General features: G+C 35.3%; 1 protein-coding gene across 3 annotated transcripts in view; it reads left to right on the top strand.

The window, feature by feature from the left end:
• DRAM2 (DNA damage regulated autophagy modulator 2) overlaps positions 1 to 18,376 on the top strand; it is a 32,066-nt gene that overhangs the window by 2,233 nt on the left and 11,457 nt on the right. The window contains exons 1-4 of one of the 3 annotated variants that reach the window (XM_074263036.1): positions 2,741 to 2,856; positions 3,823 to 3,852; positions 5,195 to 5,338; positions 15,775 to 15,842. In XM_074263036.1, the coding sequence (XP_074119137.1) occupies positions 5,208 to 5,338; positions 15,775 to 15,842 (199 nt within the window). In that variant the 5' untranslated portion in view covers positions 2,741 to 2,856; positions 3,823 to 3,852; positions 5,195 to 5,207. Of the gene's footprint in view, positions 1 to 2,740; positions 2,857 to 3,822; positions 3,853 to 5,194; positions 5,339 to 15,774; positions 15,843 to 18,376 lie in introns of those variants that run through there. The other 2 variants (XM_074263035.1, XM_074263037.1) reach the window with 2 other exon arrangements.

Here is an 18,376-nt window from a genome sequence, read left to right as displayed (position 1 = left end):
TATTATATATAATATTATATATATAATAAATAATTGTATTTATGGGTTTTAGAAAACGTAATTGGACTTTAGGCTCATAGAAATGTATGGTAAAGCTAGGGCATGGAGCAATGATCTATAAAACATTTCCCTGCTGTATTGGCCTTGTACCAACCAGATCGTTCTCTTGGATTATAATAGACTTGTAAAATTTTACTTTTTCTGTTTGCTTGACTGGTCATATGTCGGCCAAATTTCCAATTTACTTATGTGAAAATAATTGGTAAGCAGTTTTCCTCATCCAGCTGCTGGGCCAAATTTGCACTCATTAATGATAACTTGGTAACCTTAATTTATTCCTCTTTATTTTTCATTTAAGGAAATATTTCACAGAATCTATTTTCTAGAGACTTATTGTGGTGTGGAAGTGACCCTTTAACGTCTGACGTTATGATAGTGAAGCATACACATGTCTCAGGCAAAAAGCCAACTTTTTTTCTGAGGACCAACCTAAGTATGGAGAGGTACAATGCCGGCAAGCGGATCACTTGGCAGTTTTTGGCTGTTGTAACAAAGAAACAAAAGAGTAGTACATCATGACCTTCAGTTATACATCTCAATTCTCCTACGGTGGTGGTAGCCAACTGAGAAAGGGGGCCCAAGTACTAAATACAACACAGTTTTTGGAGTTTTTTAAAAACTTTACATTGACTATTGGTGCTATAAACGTGAAATCTTATGACCACAGAATACGATATTGTTGAAAAAACCAAATCATATCAATCTTGACATTCTTGCTATAAATGAAACAGTAGGCTCAATGTCTACTCCATGGAGAAAGATACTCATAAAGATGAATAAAAAAGGAGACCACATATTGTGTTTTATTAAATAACCAAAGGCAACAAGAAGCATTATTTCATGAGATTCTTTAATCATTGTATATTGTAGTACCAGTGATAAGTATTTGCAAAAAGACCCATCATGAAAGAAATTGCAAGTCATACAAAAAAGAAATGCTACTAAGGATGAGGAAAAAGAGAAATTCTATAAAGAAATTCTTATAAGACTCTCCAAATTAAATCAACATAAGCCCCAATAATTGAATTCAGTGCAAAGGTGGAAAAAGATGAGTACAAGGTAAAGCATGATCCAGGAAGCAGGAATGAGAGTCAAAAGACTGACTGACCAATTAGACTGAAGCTTTGTGCCTTTTCATTATGAACACTTGCTTTGAGAAAAGAATTTGTAGATGCTAGACATCATAATTGCCAAGTTATGTAGCAAAAAATAAAAGGTTATATTTTAACATCTAGGAAAAGACTTGATATTGATGGAATTTATTCTTGAATCAATGTCGGCATACAGACACCAACTTGTCAGAGTTATGATCAGAATTAATATAACATAAAAGAATGAAATGAAAAATATACTGGATAATTGAAACAATTCAATTCTGAATTATGTAAACAATTGACAGTTCAAAATTGGAAATGGATAGGGACTACTTAATGATTTTATTTAAAAAGTGTAACCAGTCAATTCAATTGTCACAGCAAAGATCTTAGAAAATCTCCAAAGATTACTTTGTAATCAGCCAAACAGTGAAAGACAGCTGCCCAAGGCAACACCAAGTTAGAAAATGAACTAACTTATACATTCTTATGAAGGCTGATGGAAAATTGTAAGTAGTAACATCTTAAAAAGCAGAGATAAGCCGTGTAAAGCAAAGTTGGTTTAAAGAAAACTTGGCAAGATAGCCAACTAAGAAAAATCATCCCAAGTGCAAAAATAGAAGGACAAGAATGTAAGAAGGGGAAATATTTTTTTTTTAATTACTATGACAAATTGTTTTCTCCATTTAGGGCAGTGAAACCAGCACAGTTGGAGTCTTAACACTTAAAAACCTGGATGTGCTTATCAAGGGAAATAACATTAAAGAGAACAAAAAATGGGAAGAATCACCAGATTGGACCAAGAAAAGATCTGTGCTTGAATTGACGTAAATATGAGAGCCTTGGAAGAGTGAAATGCATAATGTTGGAATACCAGAAGTTTAGAATGAAATCTCAATTAAGATAACATATATATCAACAACCTACTTTCCCTACTCTACTATTTATCCAAAATATGAGAATTATTTATTAAAAAGGAGAGGCCATCTTTGTGTACATAGGAAACAAGCTTTCTCAAGCAATATTCACCAAGGGATCACATCTTTACTATTTCACAGTTGAGTGAAAGATGCAGAAAATAGAAGCTCTCAAGTGTGCTTATTGCTTATTGATTATAAAAACACAATTGATTTGGTGGAGCAAAATACTTGTTACCAGCTGTTTTTCCATAAGGTATCTTTCACTGATCTTTTAAAATCAATCAAGAATCTCCGAATAATATAACAATCAAAACAATCCTTTTCAGCGGCCTCATAATTACTGGATGAGATCAAGAACTCAGCTCAGACAGAAGTACACTTGCCCATGGGTGTTGAAGTGCTCTATATGCTCCTGTTAACAGAGGGTGTGTTGTGCTGCTTGTATCAAAATCTGCAAAGCTCTGCAGAGTTCATCCTGGAAGAGAACTTTACTCACTTAGAGTTTGTCCTGCTCATACCAAATAGAAAAAGGCATCTATTGGTCAGATTATAGCGTGCATTGGATGGACCATCTAGGCTATTTTAATTTGGAAGAAGCAATGTAAATTAACAGTGAATTGGAGCCCCTCAGAAGTGAACAGGAGGAACAGAGCAGGTTGGAAATGAGCATGAGTTTTCCATGAAAGCAAAGGCCCAATATTCAACTGGGAGTGCTATAGAACAATAAAATATGGAATACAGATCTCCAAAGAATTAAAAATGAATATCACACAGAAGGCAATGTAAGAACTTATGTGAAATTGTAACTTTTAATCATAAGAACTTCAAAGAAGGACAAAAGTCAAAAATATTTTTGAGGAATTATGATAAGAGAAGATAAGCTGATCAACTAGAGAGAATGAAGGGTGAAGTAAGGATGGTTAGAGGGTTCCATTGGTATTGCTGTAATATCAGGAGAAAGTGAAGAAGCCTTCAGTATTTTGCATGAACCTCTTGAATGAATGAATATATGAAAGGACAAAGATAAGAGTTGCATCTCATGGTTATATGTGAATGAGGTGTGATATGTATGTTAGAAAACACTTCCATAGCAGTAAGATCAAAGATCCATTTTAGTATTTGAGAGCATATATATATGTATTTTACTGCATAAATTCTAGTGGGATTTATGAATGTAGTTCATCTGACTCTTGGGTTCACATAAATATTAAGTACCTACTTTGGGCTGAACAAAGCTGTACTAATTTAATAGAATTGCTAGTTAGGTTCTTATATCTCAGATCTCAAATCTACATCTCTCTAACTTCCATGTTGATTCAAAATTTTTTCTTGGCTGAACAAAGCTGTACTAATTTAATAGAATTGCTAGTTAGGTTCTTATATCTCAGATCTCAAATCTACATCTCTCTAACTTCCATATTGATTCAAATTTTTTTCTTGGAATAACATGAAATAAGCTTATATCCTCTTATTTTGGATAGATCTCTTTTTTTTTTAACATTGCTATTAAAAACTTTTTTTTTTCAGGCTAAATATTCCTGGAGCCCTCAATTATTCTTCATATGATATTTCTTAAAAGTATTGTACTCAGAGCTAAATAAAATAAGCAACATATTTTATATGCTAGATAAGATAAACATTTTAATTAATCATATTTCTGCATTTTTCTCTGACCCAGGAAAACTGACAGTTAACTGAATTTTATATGTGTTTAATTTCTTTTTCTTTTTTTTTTTTTTTTTTAACAGATCATCTACCACTACTACTTAGGCATTTTGGCAAGTATCTTATTTCATTATTCCTTTTAAAAAAGAAACTATTTTGAAGAATGGTAAATGAATAGCCACGTTGTGGTCTTTGTGTTTTGGTTTAGTTGTTTAGCCAGGAGGCAGTATAAACATATATATTATTAGTGAATACCACTTATTTTTAGATTTTTGTTTTGCTAGATGGCAAACTTAAGTGGCATATTAGAAAAGTATTGGGCCTGGAATCAGGAAAAGCAGAGTTAAATTCTATCCTCAGTCACTAGCTGTGAAACTGTGGGCAAGTCATTTCACTTCTATTTGTCTAAGCTTCATCAGCTGTAAGATGAGGATAATATTTCTCTCAGGCTCATTGTATGGATCAGATAAGGTAGTATTTTTTAAAGCACTTAGCACATGTTTGTCACATAATAGGCAGCATGTGAATGCTTGTTCCTTTCAATTATCACAAAATAGTTTTAGTGTCCTCAGTAGGATTAAATATTGTTCTTGTCTAATATACTAAACATTTGGAAAAGTGAGTTTTGAAGTTGGGCCCTCTAGTAGTTAAAGGTAGACAGTAATAAGGTATATTTTCATATTCAGGATATGCTTTTAGGAAATAGACAAAGCATACATATAAACAAAGAGCAAATACATTTAATTAAGTGGTTAGTAAAAAAGTAGTAATATAAATTATAGTTGATGCCTTTCCAACTAACCTTAGAGAAATTTACTTATAGAAATAAGATTTAAAATTCATTTGAGAGAAAGATAGTTAAGTGAGCTATAACAGTATAGATACTCTAGATATTGGCTGAAGTTTCAGAGAAAGGAGTACATGATGAGTAGTAGTTCTAGGGTATGGTGAATAGAGAGTGATAAAGGTAGTCCTAAGAGAATAGTGAGAAGGACCCTTTAGTAGTTTGTAATGCTTAGGTAAGATCTCTCCTGCTCAAAGTCTGATTTACCACTGTTCCTCATCACTAAATTCTTGTCCCTGGGAACCACCTAATTTTTTTCTACATTAAAAAAGATATTTGAATTAGACACTAGAAATTTGTAACATGGACGTGTGTGAACATTAGTATATATTGAAATTGCAGTACACTATTGGTTTCTTATTGCCTGTGACAAATCTGAGTTTATCATTTAAAACATATAATATCTGGTATCCTCATCTCTTCAAGAGATTATTTTAAGATAAGATAATAGTGATTTTTGTGCATGAATTTCTATTTCATGAGATAATATGTTTCAGACAGGAGGGACAACCTAATGGAAAGAGAGGTGTTCTCTCCTATACTTATTTAAACCACTTTTTCTTATGTGTATGTTGGATATTTTTCTCCCGCCTTTTCTTGTTTTGCTTCAGAAGTCCTATTGAGATGTGGTGGTTTCAGCAAGGACTCAGCTTTCTCCCTTCAGCCCTTGTTATATGGACAGCTGCTGCTTTTATCTTTTCCTACATTACTGCAATAACTCTTCACCATGTGGATCCTGCATTGCCCTATATCAGGTCAGTAAAGTGTATGCACTTATTGTGGTAACAGACATTAGATGTGACTGTTCTTTAGCTGGCGCTGTTTCCTCTAATCACTTTTAAATTGAAAAACTAAGTTAAAAACAGATTTTTAGATGAAAATTCCTTACTGGCTAGATGAGAGAGAAAGAGAAAGAGACAGAGACAGAGAGAAAAAGATACAGAGAGAGAAAGAAAACGTTCAGTTCAGTTCACTAAACATTTATGAAGTTCCTCTTTTGTGTATAGCCGTTTGCCAGGTGTTGGGGTTGCAGAGACAAACACCAGAGAGTTCCTGCTATCACAGAACTGAGATTCTACTGAGAGCTAAAACATGTATGTAGTCAAGGGAAGGCAAGATAATTTGAGGAGGAAGAGAACAGGGGATCAAGAAAGGTTTCTATAGGTATGATTAGCTCATTTGGCTAAAAATCAGTAGACTGACTATATGTGTCACTTCAGGTCAAAATTTCTCCTAGGATACTTGAAGGCCAGCAGAAGGTGAGGGAATTTCTTGGAGATGATGAGCTATAGAGGAATCTCTTTGTAAAATTTTGCTTGAAAGACTAGAACTTATATTTCCCAAAGCTTCCTAGCATTTTAAGTTATTTTTTTCTAGACTCATTCCTAATTGTGTGGTCGTATTAATCCTAAATGGTAATTTCTCTTCTTTCTTCCACCAAGTCCACAAAAAGAATTCTGACACACAATACTAAATACAAATACCAAAATAAATTCCCCCAGATTGATGCTAATTTTTATTAATTCAAATCAGGAGATCTCCAAAAACTTAACTTTTGCAAGATGAACTGTAGTGGATTGGGCTCATACAAAGCAATTTTATTTGGTGTCTGTGGCCTGTAATTAGAGGGTAAAAAATTGGAGATCAACATTCTAAGGTTCTTGGACCATACTTCCAATAATATCTCACATTAAAGTTTAAGCAGGTAGAGATTTTATAGCTTTCTAATACTTGTATGAAATTGAAAATGGTTATACATTTGGAAAACAAAATGGAGTTCTTCCTTTAGATAATAAAACTATAATCTTTAAGGGTTAAAAGACTTTATAAAATTCAAATAATAAATTAATTGACAAAAAGGACAGAAAATATGTAAGACAAGCATATGCATGTCTAAGGTTTTGAATATAATTAATCTTATTTTTACATTAAAACCAAGAAGGCTATGAATCTTTATCTAGATTACATACTTACATTCTTTCTTAAGAACATGCTAAAAGATATGTGCAGGCCTCAAATTATCCTTCTTAAGAAAGTTTCACACACAGGAATCCTTTTTCTCAGCCAGTTTTCATGAAGTTAAATCAGTTCTTTGTACATAATAGCGGAGTGGTGCTGGGATATCCTTAAAATTTAGAATTAAAATTAATTTTTTTTCCTTTTGCATTCAATTCTTAGAAGGCTCTGAACTTTCTGGCAGCAAATGTAACTTAAAAGTATAAGGCCTGTAACCCATTATATAGTATGATTCTGCAGTTCTTAAAGCTAATATGGAGGTTGAGAATTGATATAATCATAGGATGCCTACCTGTTACTCCTATTACCACTACTATGCCCTTGACTACTTCTGCTGGGTTTATGGATTGCTTGTTATTGTCCTAACTCACAGACACCATTGTACTTCCTTCCAACTACTATCATGGGCTTTCCCTTTCCACATGTTTTACCGAAGGTAATAAGGGACAGTGGAAAGAGCCCTGCATTTGAAGTTGTTGGACCTGGTTTCAGATCCCAGTGCATGGCTCCTGAGAGAGTTAATCTTTGTCCCTGTTCTTCAGCTGTAAAATGATGGGGTTAAACTAGGTGATTTTTAAAGTCTCTTCCAGATATAGATCTTCAGTCTTCATTCCCACTCTGAGCAGCCTAGGTTTTGTGGGATAGGGGAGAGGGCCTTTGAGACCCTGTATGGATGGCCCTCTTTGACCATGGTACTTGTTATACATGCCCTACAACTTGGTACATGCAGTAGAGGAATTAGGTATTCAGTACCTTGGTCTCTGCAATCAAAACTCTACAGGAGCCATCGAAGAGTATGGCTTAAACACAGACTTACAAAGTATGTGCAAGCAGAAGTCAAGCCTATACTTAGTTCTTGTATAATTATGTTTGTTATTTCCAGGTTTATAGGGATCAGAGTTGAGTCTGCTGCCTTTCCTGAGGGAGGCAGAAGAGGTGCTAGTTCTGAAATCAGAGGACATAGACCCAACCCCATCTCTGATGCATGCCCTTGTTCTTCCCTAGTTTCTCTCATCCAAGAGACATTGGACAAATCACTTAATCTCCCTGACTTTGTTTCCCCATTTATAAAATGGGGTTGAGCTAGATGGTCATTTAATCCTACATTAATGAACCAAGATTTGGAATAATTATTTGTATGTGGGTTGTTTTTTTTTTTTGGACAATTTTGTTTATGTGGTAAAAAATCTGGTTCCTCACTTTGCCCTGTCTTGTCTGCCAAATTGGTGGGAAGAATCAGTGCTACCAGTAGCTTCCTTTTCTGTGCTTGAGAGAGAAGGAAAGAATTAGCAATAATAATAATAATGCCATTTCTAGCTTCCATCATGCCATTAACTTTATAATCCAATGCAGCATTTCGTGCAGAGCTGGAGGAGATGCTTAATTTTAGCCACTAGTCCTCCTCCCCCTCCCCCCCAGAGTTTACAGACTAGGGGAGGGATGTAACATACATATCCAGATAACAACATTCCATGATAAGTTCATTAGAGAGGTGTATGAGTGTTACATAAAGTCTGAGGGGGAAAGGCATTATTTTTCCATTTAGATAGTATGGTGTTGGAGGCATTTGGTTCTCTATAATAATGAGGAAGCAATGATGGTGTCATTGTTTTTTTGCAAGTGGTATTTGTGGATTGGTAAATGCTGATGCAAGTGCTATAATAATGATTGGAAAGAGAAGAGTACAGCTTAAGTTAGTCAGCCAGACAAATATACAAATATGGGTGGAGTTTGACAAGAAAAGAAACTCACAGCAGAATCTTTCAAAGTTTCGTTCTTTACAGAAGAACAGTGTCGTCAGAATGTCACAAGATCCATACATCAAAATTCTATTTATGGTCCTTCCTTTTCCCCTGCAATAATTATTGAGTCATTAAGATTTGTTCAGAATTAAAAATCTGTGGAGGAAGCTTAAAAAACTTTTTCATTAAAAAAAAAAAAAAAGAGGGGAATCCCTAGCTGTGTGACCCTGGGCAACTAACCCCAATTGCCTCAGCAAAAAAACCCAAAAAAACAAAAATCAAAAAAACCTTTTTCATTGAAGTTCCCTTATTGGATATGATTCCTCCATATTCTTAGCTGATACAACTTTTTCTTATCCAGGAGCACCCTCTTTTATTGACATCATTGGATAGGAAAGAATAGAAACAGATTCGGCTGTTACAATTAAATACCATTAAAAATACAGTCTCTTCCAAGGTGATTTTCTCCTTTTTATTTGGAAAAATAAAACTTGATCTATTGGAAACGAAGAAACTTTTAAGAGTTTTTATAAACCACCTGGTTTAATTTATATAACTCATAAAGTCATAGAAAAAATTGAGTTAGATTTAGAATTTTAGGGCCTGTCTCCAAATATGACAGATACAGAAATAGAGTGAGGATAGCAGATTGGAAGTAGAGTGAGCTGAAACTTAACTGAATCCCTAAGGAGTTAGGCGTTCACTGTCCCAACTGCAAGATTTTAATTAATTAAAAACCACTACTTTTGTAAGCTTTAGGCAAGATGTAATTAAATCACTTGGTCACTTTTTCTCAGTGCTTAATGGGAAGATTGATAAGTAGCATCCATAAGATTTCTTTAGTGGTTTCACTTTCTTGTCTGAGTTCACTGCTGGTTCTGTTTTAAATCCCTCATCACTTAAATTCTCATGATCCATTTAATAGTGTGTTGATGCCTTTTCTTACATTCATTTCAGTTTCTAGCATGTTTTCCTGATAACCTAGCACTCCAATCACCATCCTTTTGCTCTTTTTTTTTTTTTTCTTTTTCCTGTATTTTGGCAAATGAACAAAGCAATTCCCTAAAGCAACAAAGAAGGTCTATCTAGAGTTCTATCTGTGAGAATGTAGATATTGTCATAACAGAGGGATTTTGTCATTTGCTATTTCACTTTTAGAACAGTTAGCCCACCTAGTAGACAGTTATTTTAGTTGGTTAGGGTACTGTGTTAGTGAATCTAAATTTATTCATCCTCACTGCGTTTCACTTCATTACTGCCATAGAGTAGTCCAGATTGTGTAGGTTTCTACACAGTGATGATAAACCAAGAAGGTAAGATAAAAAATTGTGATTGACATCGCAAATGCATGATATAGATTTACTATTAAGTAAATTTAGAAGTTTGCCTTTTATATATCTTTCTAGCTTATTTTTAATCTTTTTATTTTTATTCATTTTTCTTTCTACTCAGCCTTGACCACTTCAATTATGTCCTTGTCCATTTAATAATATCCCCTTCTTTCCACATAAATCTTTAGCCCCTTTGAACTGCTATCTCCATCCTGCTAATTTTCAACCGTGTTTAATTCCTAACTTCTTTGCTCCTACTGACTTGCTGAATACTTTCAGAGAAAGTAATATAATCACAATAAGTAGGTTTTCCTACAGGCCTTCATGGCTGCACAGTAATCCTTTGTTCAGTCACTTGTCCCTTTTCTATCCAGAGTAGGTATTTTAAGCTTTTTCTCTTCTCCAAACCCCAGTACTTCTCTTCCCACTTGATTCTTACCATTTGACTTTGCCTACTACTTTGCTAACAATATTGAATTCATTGTTGGTGAATTCCTTCATCTTCTATATTCTATTCCTTTATTCTCACTGAAACCCAGACCTTCCTCTATTCTTTTAGCAAGACAGAATAGGAGAAAAAAAGCATTTATTAAACATTTATGCTTTGGGGATCCAGACACAAAAGAGATAGTCTGTATCCTCAAGGAATTTAGATTCTACTGAAACAATCCAATACGTGATGATATTTAAATCATTTATATGATAGTTACCATTTATATGTTGCTTTAGAGTTTTCAAAGTGCATTTCAAAAATCTCATTTTATATTCACAACCCCAGGAGGTGAGCACTATATTATCTTCATTTTTCAGATGAGGAAACTGAGGGAGACAGAAGTTAATTGACTTGTCCGTGGTCGAATAACTAATTAATGTCTGAGTTTGAATTTGAATTCAGGTCTTCCTCACTCCAGTGTGAGGATTGATCTTCCTCAATCTATTGTGCCATTTATAAGAGAATAGTGGCTGGGGAAAGCTATTTGGTCATGTCAGTGCAAACAAACATTAAGTACTTGCTGTGTGATAGGCACAATGCTAAGTTTTGTGATACAAAGAAAGGCATAAAATATCCCTTCAAGAAGCTCCCAGTCTGTGGGGAAAATAACACAAAGAACAAATCTGAAAAGTAGTGAAAGAGGAGGGAGATTATCTGTGTCGACCATGATGAGGTCATGTAGTCAGTGTGGGAAATGATCTGGGAAGGTGTGTTTCCGAGTTGATTTCATCTTGCAGAATGATAAATTTTGGAGATGATGAAGTCCTAGGAAGTAGCCAACCAGGTGAGAAATGATGAGAATTCCTTTTGTGTCATCCTTAAGCGGAGGGGAATCAGAGGAGCTCCCACCTGTTCACTGGGAAATCCCAATGAAACCATGCAGTCAGTTGACACGCTCTTTCCAGAATCCAAGGCAGTGTTGCTTTGATTACTATTTCCAGAGTTAGAGAAAGAATCTGAGAACAAAGACTTCTCTATAGTGCCATTATTGGGATTTGGGGCTAGCTAGACATAATGGTCTCAGTGAATCAGAACCCTGGAGTTGAGATGTGGATGCCCAGTAGTTTAGCTCTTCTAAGGTATGATCTCTGGAAGTCCACTTCAGAGGATGGTTTATCGTGGCAGGAAGAGGGTTGGGATGAAGCATCAGAGCCATCAGTGTCACAGGAAGGTTTTTCTTGTGGAAACTAATGCCTTGAATTATATACTCCTTCCCCTTAATCCATCTTCATTCTTTCCCCCTACTAGGTTTCCTACCTAAGTCCACAAATATGTTCCTATTTCCCCTATCCTGAAAAAAAACCAACTTTTTTTTTTACCCTGATCACTTTCCAAGGTTAGTCTTTCTACTTCCCTTTGTTTCCAGATTCTTGGTCAACACATCCTGCCTTCTTTTTTCTCCACTTATTTACCCCGAAGTCCTTTGCAATTCAATTTCTATGACTACCTCTTGTCTCCAAGGTCCCTCATGACCACCTTATTACTAAATTACTAAATTTTATATCTTTTCTTGCTCTTCACTCCCTCTGGTGTTTGACACTAGGTTATCTCCTTTTCGATGCCCTCCTCAGCCTTGTCTTCTGTAATATTACACTTAAGAGTTCACTCTCCTCTCAGACTACTTCTGCTTCCCAATGTTCCTCCCAACCCTTAAATGGAAGTGTTTCCTAAGATTCTGGTATAAACCCTTTTTTCTCTTCAGTCTTGCAGTTTTGGCTTCAAATATGACCTTTATACAGATGATTTCTTAATTTAAATCTAATGTACCGTAACCTCCTCAGTTCCAGTTCCATATTTTTTAACTGCTAATATATACTTCCTCTGAATAGTTTGCTGATACTTCAAACTCAGAATTTCTAAAACTGACCTTTTCCTCTTCCCTACCTAAATCTGCTTTTCCCCTAGTTTCTTTATTTTTGTTAAAAGCACCATGACCTCCATATTCACTAAGGCTTTAATTTTGGAATTATTTTCATTTCTTCCCCATCCTGCCAAATCTATTGATTTCTGTTTTAGTAATTTCTCTTGCCCCTTGGCCCTTCTCCATAGCCCCACTGCTGTCATCCTCATTCAGAGCCTCATCTTTTCACACACCATTGCAGTATCCCTTTCCATGGTTTTCTTGCTTCTAGTCTTTCTGTTGTCCGCATTGCTTTCCAACTTTTTCTAATAATTACTATGGTTATCTTGCTCTTCCAATCAAAAATCTCTTTCTCATTTCAATAAAACATAAGCTCCAGACTCTGATATTTGAGGTCTTCTACATTCTGATTTCAGCTTAGCTTTCAGGTTTGGCTTATGCAATTCTTCTTCATTGAGTCCACATTCAGTTCAAATTGGACAGCTGCCTTTTCATTCTTGTCCTGCTTTTACCACAGACTGCTGTTTGTGCTTTTATACAAACACTTATCTCCATCTTTTGAAATCCTTTTTTTTCAGTGTCCAATTCAGATGATACTTCCTTTGTAAAAATGTCCTCAAAGGACTTCTCTGACCAAGTGAAAGTAATCTTTTCTTTCTTAAATTGCTCAGATTATTATGCCAGAACATTTCCTTTGCCACTTAGTCCATTGTTCCTTATATCATTGTCAAAGGGTGTTCTCTTCATTCCTCTATCAACTTCTTTGAGAACATGCTTATATTTTGGCTATTTCAGTCAATCATCAAATATTGATTAAGCACCTACTGTGCCAGATCCTGCAAGCCATTGGGGATACAAATGTAACAGTGAAATCATCCTTACTTTCAAAAATGTTATTGTGACTTGCCCACATTAGGTTTTTATTAAATATTTGTGGAATGAATACTTTTTATTGTAAAATATTTTTATTAGTTTCTCACTGTAGATAATTACTGAGATATCTTTATAGGAAGGTTTAATAATTCCCATTATATTGGCTCGATTCTTATATGCATCTTGGCTGCATTAATTAGAATACTCAGAACTTGTCCTTGTGAAGTTCAGTGTTGTAGATATAGGTTAGTTAGATATTTGTTTTGTTTGTTTTTTGGTGACAGGATGTTTCTAATTCACTCAGGCTGAATCTGCAGCAGCCACTCACAGACCTTGTCTTAATATCGATTGATATGGAAGCTTCATCCTGTTCAGGTTTTCTGACCTAGATTGATTTGACCCTTCTGTAGTCTGGTGACTATCTTTATGAGTTCAGCATATTTATTTAACTTAGGGAGGACACTTGCTCAGTTTTAGCTTACTGCAGCTTCACAACTCCCAAATTCATGTGCTCCATTAGCTTTAGCCTTCCTTTTGCACTATTATCCAGATGCACACCATATTAGGATAATAGAACATCAGGTTCATCATAATAACTGAACTTGAAGAAAATTGGAAATTTTAAGTGGAATTTTTTTCCCTTAAAAGGCAGAAAATTTTGGAAATCTAGTGATGACATTTGTGAGTTGAGTGTCAGTGGATAGAATCTATAGTTAAGTGAGGCTGTTTTTTAAGTTAGTCTCTCAACTAGTTATAATCACAGAGTAAAGCTGTTTTCTGGCATAGAAAGCTCTCCTAATCCTGGGTATTCAGTTTATATATTCATAATACCTGACATGTAAATGTGATGAATTAAGAGTAGTATGTCACTATTATTGGTTCCCATGCCCCAGTAATGATGATGGATAAATAACATAATCTTTCCTTATCAGAAAGTATGTTTTTAAATTATTTGTTTATATGTATATGAATTAAGCATAGTCTTCACAATAATGTAAAACTTAAGTAGAAACTGGGGTCATGAACCATAAATAAGAATAATGAATAATAATAATAGCCAACATTTGTATGACACTTCCCGTGTGCCTAGTACTGTGTGCTAATTAAGATTTTATAGTCATTATTTCTTTTGATCTTCACAACTATCATGTATGGTAACTGTTACTATTATCTCCATTTTACAAATAAAGAAACTGAGGCAAATACAGGTTAAGTGACTAGGATGATAGAGCTAGTAAGTGCCTGAGGCTAGATATGACCTTGATTCTTCCCTTCTTCATCAAGTTGCTTGATTCACTCACTGGTGTATCTCGCCTGAGAGAAAATACATTAATATTATATGTGTTGTATTACATTTTAATTTGTTTGACTCCTCTGCTCTCCACTGGAGTTGCTTAACAGATACTGAATTAAGCGTCCTTTATAAGCCAGGGATGAGAATCATCATATTAATAATTCCTCTCTTCTCCATGAAAGTTTCCTTTTTGGCATTTGGATAAAAAACAATCATAAGTAAAGTCACACAGATTAAAGTAAAAATAATACAAAACCAATCATTATTATATTCTCTTTAAGAAAAGCCATGATGATGAGGGGGTGAAGGGAATCACATAGATGGCGTAAGTAGATAGAGCATTGGTTCTGAAGTCAGGATACCTGAGTTCAGATTCGGCTTAACACTTAACTAGCTGTATGATCCTGAGCAAGTCACTTTGTCCTAGTTGCCTCAGCAAAAAGAAAAAAAAAGAGAATGCCATGAGAAACATGCTCAATAGGGGTATAGAAATCTATCTTATCCTGCAGGAAAGTAGGAGGGGAATGGGGATATGAGAAAGGGGGAAGGTAATAGAAGAGAAGGCATATTGAAGGAGAGTATGGTCAGAACCAAAACACTTTTGAGGAGATACAGGGTGAAAGGAAAGAGAAAATAGAATAAACATGGGGAAAATATATTTAGCAATGGTAATTATGAAAAGTATTTTGAAGCAGTCATTTCTTAAATCTACAGGGAACTGAGGAAAAAAATAAGATCCATTCTCCAATTGATAAATGATCAAAAGATACGAATTATACCCAAAGGACTATAAAATCATATATATCCTTTGACTTAACAATACTACTACTAGATATGAATCCCAAAAGAAATTTTTTAAAAGGGGAAAGGACCTATATGTATAAAAATATTTATAACAATTCTTCTTGGGTCAAAGAATTGGAATTTGAGGGGATGCTCAACAATTGGGGAATGATTGAATAAATTGTGATACATGATTATGATGGAATATTATTATTCTATGGGAAATGCTGAGCAGAATGCTCTCAGAAAAACCTGGCAAGTCCTGCATGAACTCAAAGTGAAATGTAATATGTATAGAGTAATAGCAATTTTATGAGATGATAAGCTGTAAATGACTTTGCTATTTTCAGGAATAGAATGATCCACAACTACTCTGAAAGATTTAGGAAAACTACTATATATATCCAGAGAAAGAACTGATTTTGTCTGAATACAGATTGAAGCATACTCTTTTTTTAAAACTTTATTTTTCTTGAGAGTATTTTTTTTGGGGGGGGGACTCTGTTTTCTTTCACAATAAGACTTTTATGGAAATGTTTTGCATAACTTCACATGTGTCTCCTTAAAAGGGGTTGGAGGTGAGGAGGAAGAGAGAGAATCTGGAAATTGTTCTTCATGTAACTGGGAAAATAAAAATTTTAATTTTAAATATTTTTTAAAAAGGAAAATCAATAGAAAAATTATACCAAAATGAATTTCTCTATAGAATAAAAGATTCTGACATACTTTTCTTCCTCCCTGTGAATAATGGGCAGTGTTTTTCTTGCAAGTATCCACATACTGATATTTTTCTTTCAGTGACACTGGAACAGTGGCTCCAGAAAAATGCTTGTTTGGGGTAATGTTAAATATCGCTGCAGTCTTATGTAAGTAACATCAATGGTCTTAATTTCTTCTATGTTAAGTAGCAAGTTAACTACACAGAGAATTTTCACAATAGTTGATTGAAATAGTTAAAAATAGTAGTAACTAAGTCTGTTTTTTATGTTTTAGAATTTTGCTTATTTTCCCCAATTTTAAGAATGTACAATTTCATCAACTCTCATATTAAACCAGATTTCTGAGCCCCCTCAGCAGCTTTCTAAAGCATCTTCAAAAATTGCTTTGGCTGAAAAATTTACTTGCAGCCCAGCTAGTAATAAGCCTCTTCCAATTTAACTGGTCTAGGCCTTTACCCCCAGACATTTCGACTATCTTACCAGACCTGTGTTTGTGACAGTGGGTGAAAAACTACTTCAGACTTCATCCAGATTTTTTTCAATGAATTATTGAAGTTGTAAATAAATATACATTGATTCTTTTTTTATTTACATTTGCAAAATGTTACAGTAGCTATATTGCTAGGGCTTATCTAAAGTAGTAGATGTGGGTCCCAGGGTTGCAGAATAATAGAGTCTCATAGTAACTAAGCAATCTATTTTTCTCAGCCCTTCTAGACCCAAGGAGAAATTGTGTCAGCCATAAGCTGAATAGATATGTCTTACTATTTTACCCTACCAATCAGTGATGAACAATGAGAAAGAGAAACAAAAAACTCTACCAGTCCCACCCAGTAATATAATGGGAGATGCTCTGCTATAGCAGATCGGGGGGAGGGCCCCAGTTGTGCCCATGTTAAGTGGTTTAGGGTCACCCACCATTGGAGAAACTCCCTTCATGTTGGTGCCCACCCCCTGCTCCCATCTCTGGGTGTTGTGTGTGCGCACATTTCTACACATATATGAAAGTGTGTGTATATTTATACACACAAAGCCATACACCGTTATTTACCACATATCAGCTGTGAAGGTGTACACAACCAAAGTCACCTTAACTTTCATTTTGACCACTGACCACCCTGATTTCTGGAAAAATCTCAACATTCAATTCTCTCGCAATACCAACTTCTCTTTCTTTTTTTTTTTTCCTTAACAATAATTTGAATAGTAGTTGATTTAACTGCCAGTTCTCATTACAGGTTCCTCATAAAACCACAGTTAAACTGTTACTTCCAGATTCTCAGGCCTGTTAAAAATAGAGCAGTCATATCTGTTGGGGCCACTAGATGGGGCTGTGGTACACCGAGCACTAGGCCTGGAGTCAAGAAGACTCGTTTTCCCAAATTCAGACACACTTTCTAGCAAAGACCTTGGGCAAGCCATTTAACCCTGTTTGCCTATAAAGTGAGCTGTAGAAGGAAAGGGCGAAACACTCTAGTATCTGCCAAGGAAACTCAGGTGGAGTCACAGAGTTGGACAGCACTGAAACAACTGGACAACAAAAATTTGTGTCTGTGTCCTTGTAAGAAAGCTGTTGAAGTTGATATCCCACCACTGTTTTAATGTATCAGTCCGTTTCCCTGTTAGTCCGTCATATTGTCTTTTGTCATCACTATCTCCATTCCCTTCGTGCCTCAGTTCTAAACCCAGGCATCACCCTTGCCATAGCTGTGTTCTCTCTTCCCTAACTCATCTCTCAGTGAGCCAACTGAATTTTACACTTTCTTCATTCTTAAATCTCTTGCCCCTCCTTGATTTATCACTGATCGTGCCTTTCTAAACGCCATTCCCATCGTCCACCTCTTTCATTCATATTCATGTGCTCCTTAAAGAAAATTATGAAATTGTATTGTGATTGGGTGTATTACAAATGCACAGGATGTACTCTCAACTGAGCCTCACTGTAATAAGACAAAGGTTCTCCTCAGTTTGCTATCCTACTTTCTAGGGAGACTGTTCCATACTTTGTCATCTTTTCTCAGGCTCATACTTAACCAATCCCTTATCCTCATAGCCTCGAGCTTCACCAAAAAATATTGGGACCATTCACTGAGACTTCCTCTTCTCCCCTCTTCCTCAAAGTCCTCTCATTCAGACATCTTTCTTCCCTCTTTCCTCCTTCACTGTAGTCTTGGATGAAGAGGTAGCTCTTCTCTTTGCCAAATCTAGTCTTTCAGTATGAAATTTCCCATCCCCTCCTGATTTTTCCACCTTATCTGTATTCTTCAAATATCTTCAGTATTTCCCCACACACAGCACTTTTCTCACTGCTTATTAACATAACCATCTCTCTTATCCTTTAAAAATCCTCACTTGATCCCTGTCGTTCTAGCTCCCTTCCTGTTCCTTCTGGAGAAAGCCTTTTGTACATTAGGTGCCTCCATTTCTTCCTTTTTCCTCCTTCAAAATCTTCTGCAACCTAACTTCTAACTCCTGTCATCCATTTGAAAGTCCCTTCTCCAGAGTTAACCAATGATCTCTTTAATTGCTCAATAAAATTATATTTTCTCAGTCCCGATCCTTCTTGATTTCTCTATAGCATTTGATACTGTTGATTACCTTTTCTTTCTGGATCCTCTGCTCTCACTAATCCCTAAGTGCTCTTTTCTTGCCCACCTTTCTTCTGTTCATCTAGTCCTTCT

Source organism: Sminthopsis crassicaudata, chromosome 4 (genome assembly GCF_048593235.1).
Source record: "Sminthopsis crassicaudata isolate SCR6 chromosome 4, ASM4859323v1, whole genome shotgun sequence".
NCBI lineage: Eukaryota > Metazoa > Chordata > Mammalia > Dasyuromorphia > Dasyuridae > Sminthopsis > Sminthopsis crassicaudata.
Note: the sequence above shows the minus strand (reverse complement) of the source record. Positions and strands in the feature narration are given on the sequence as shown.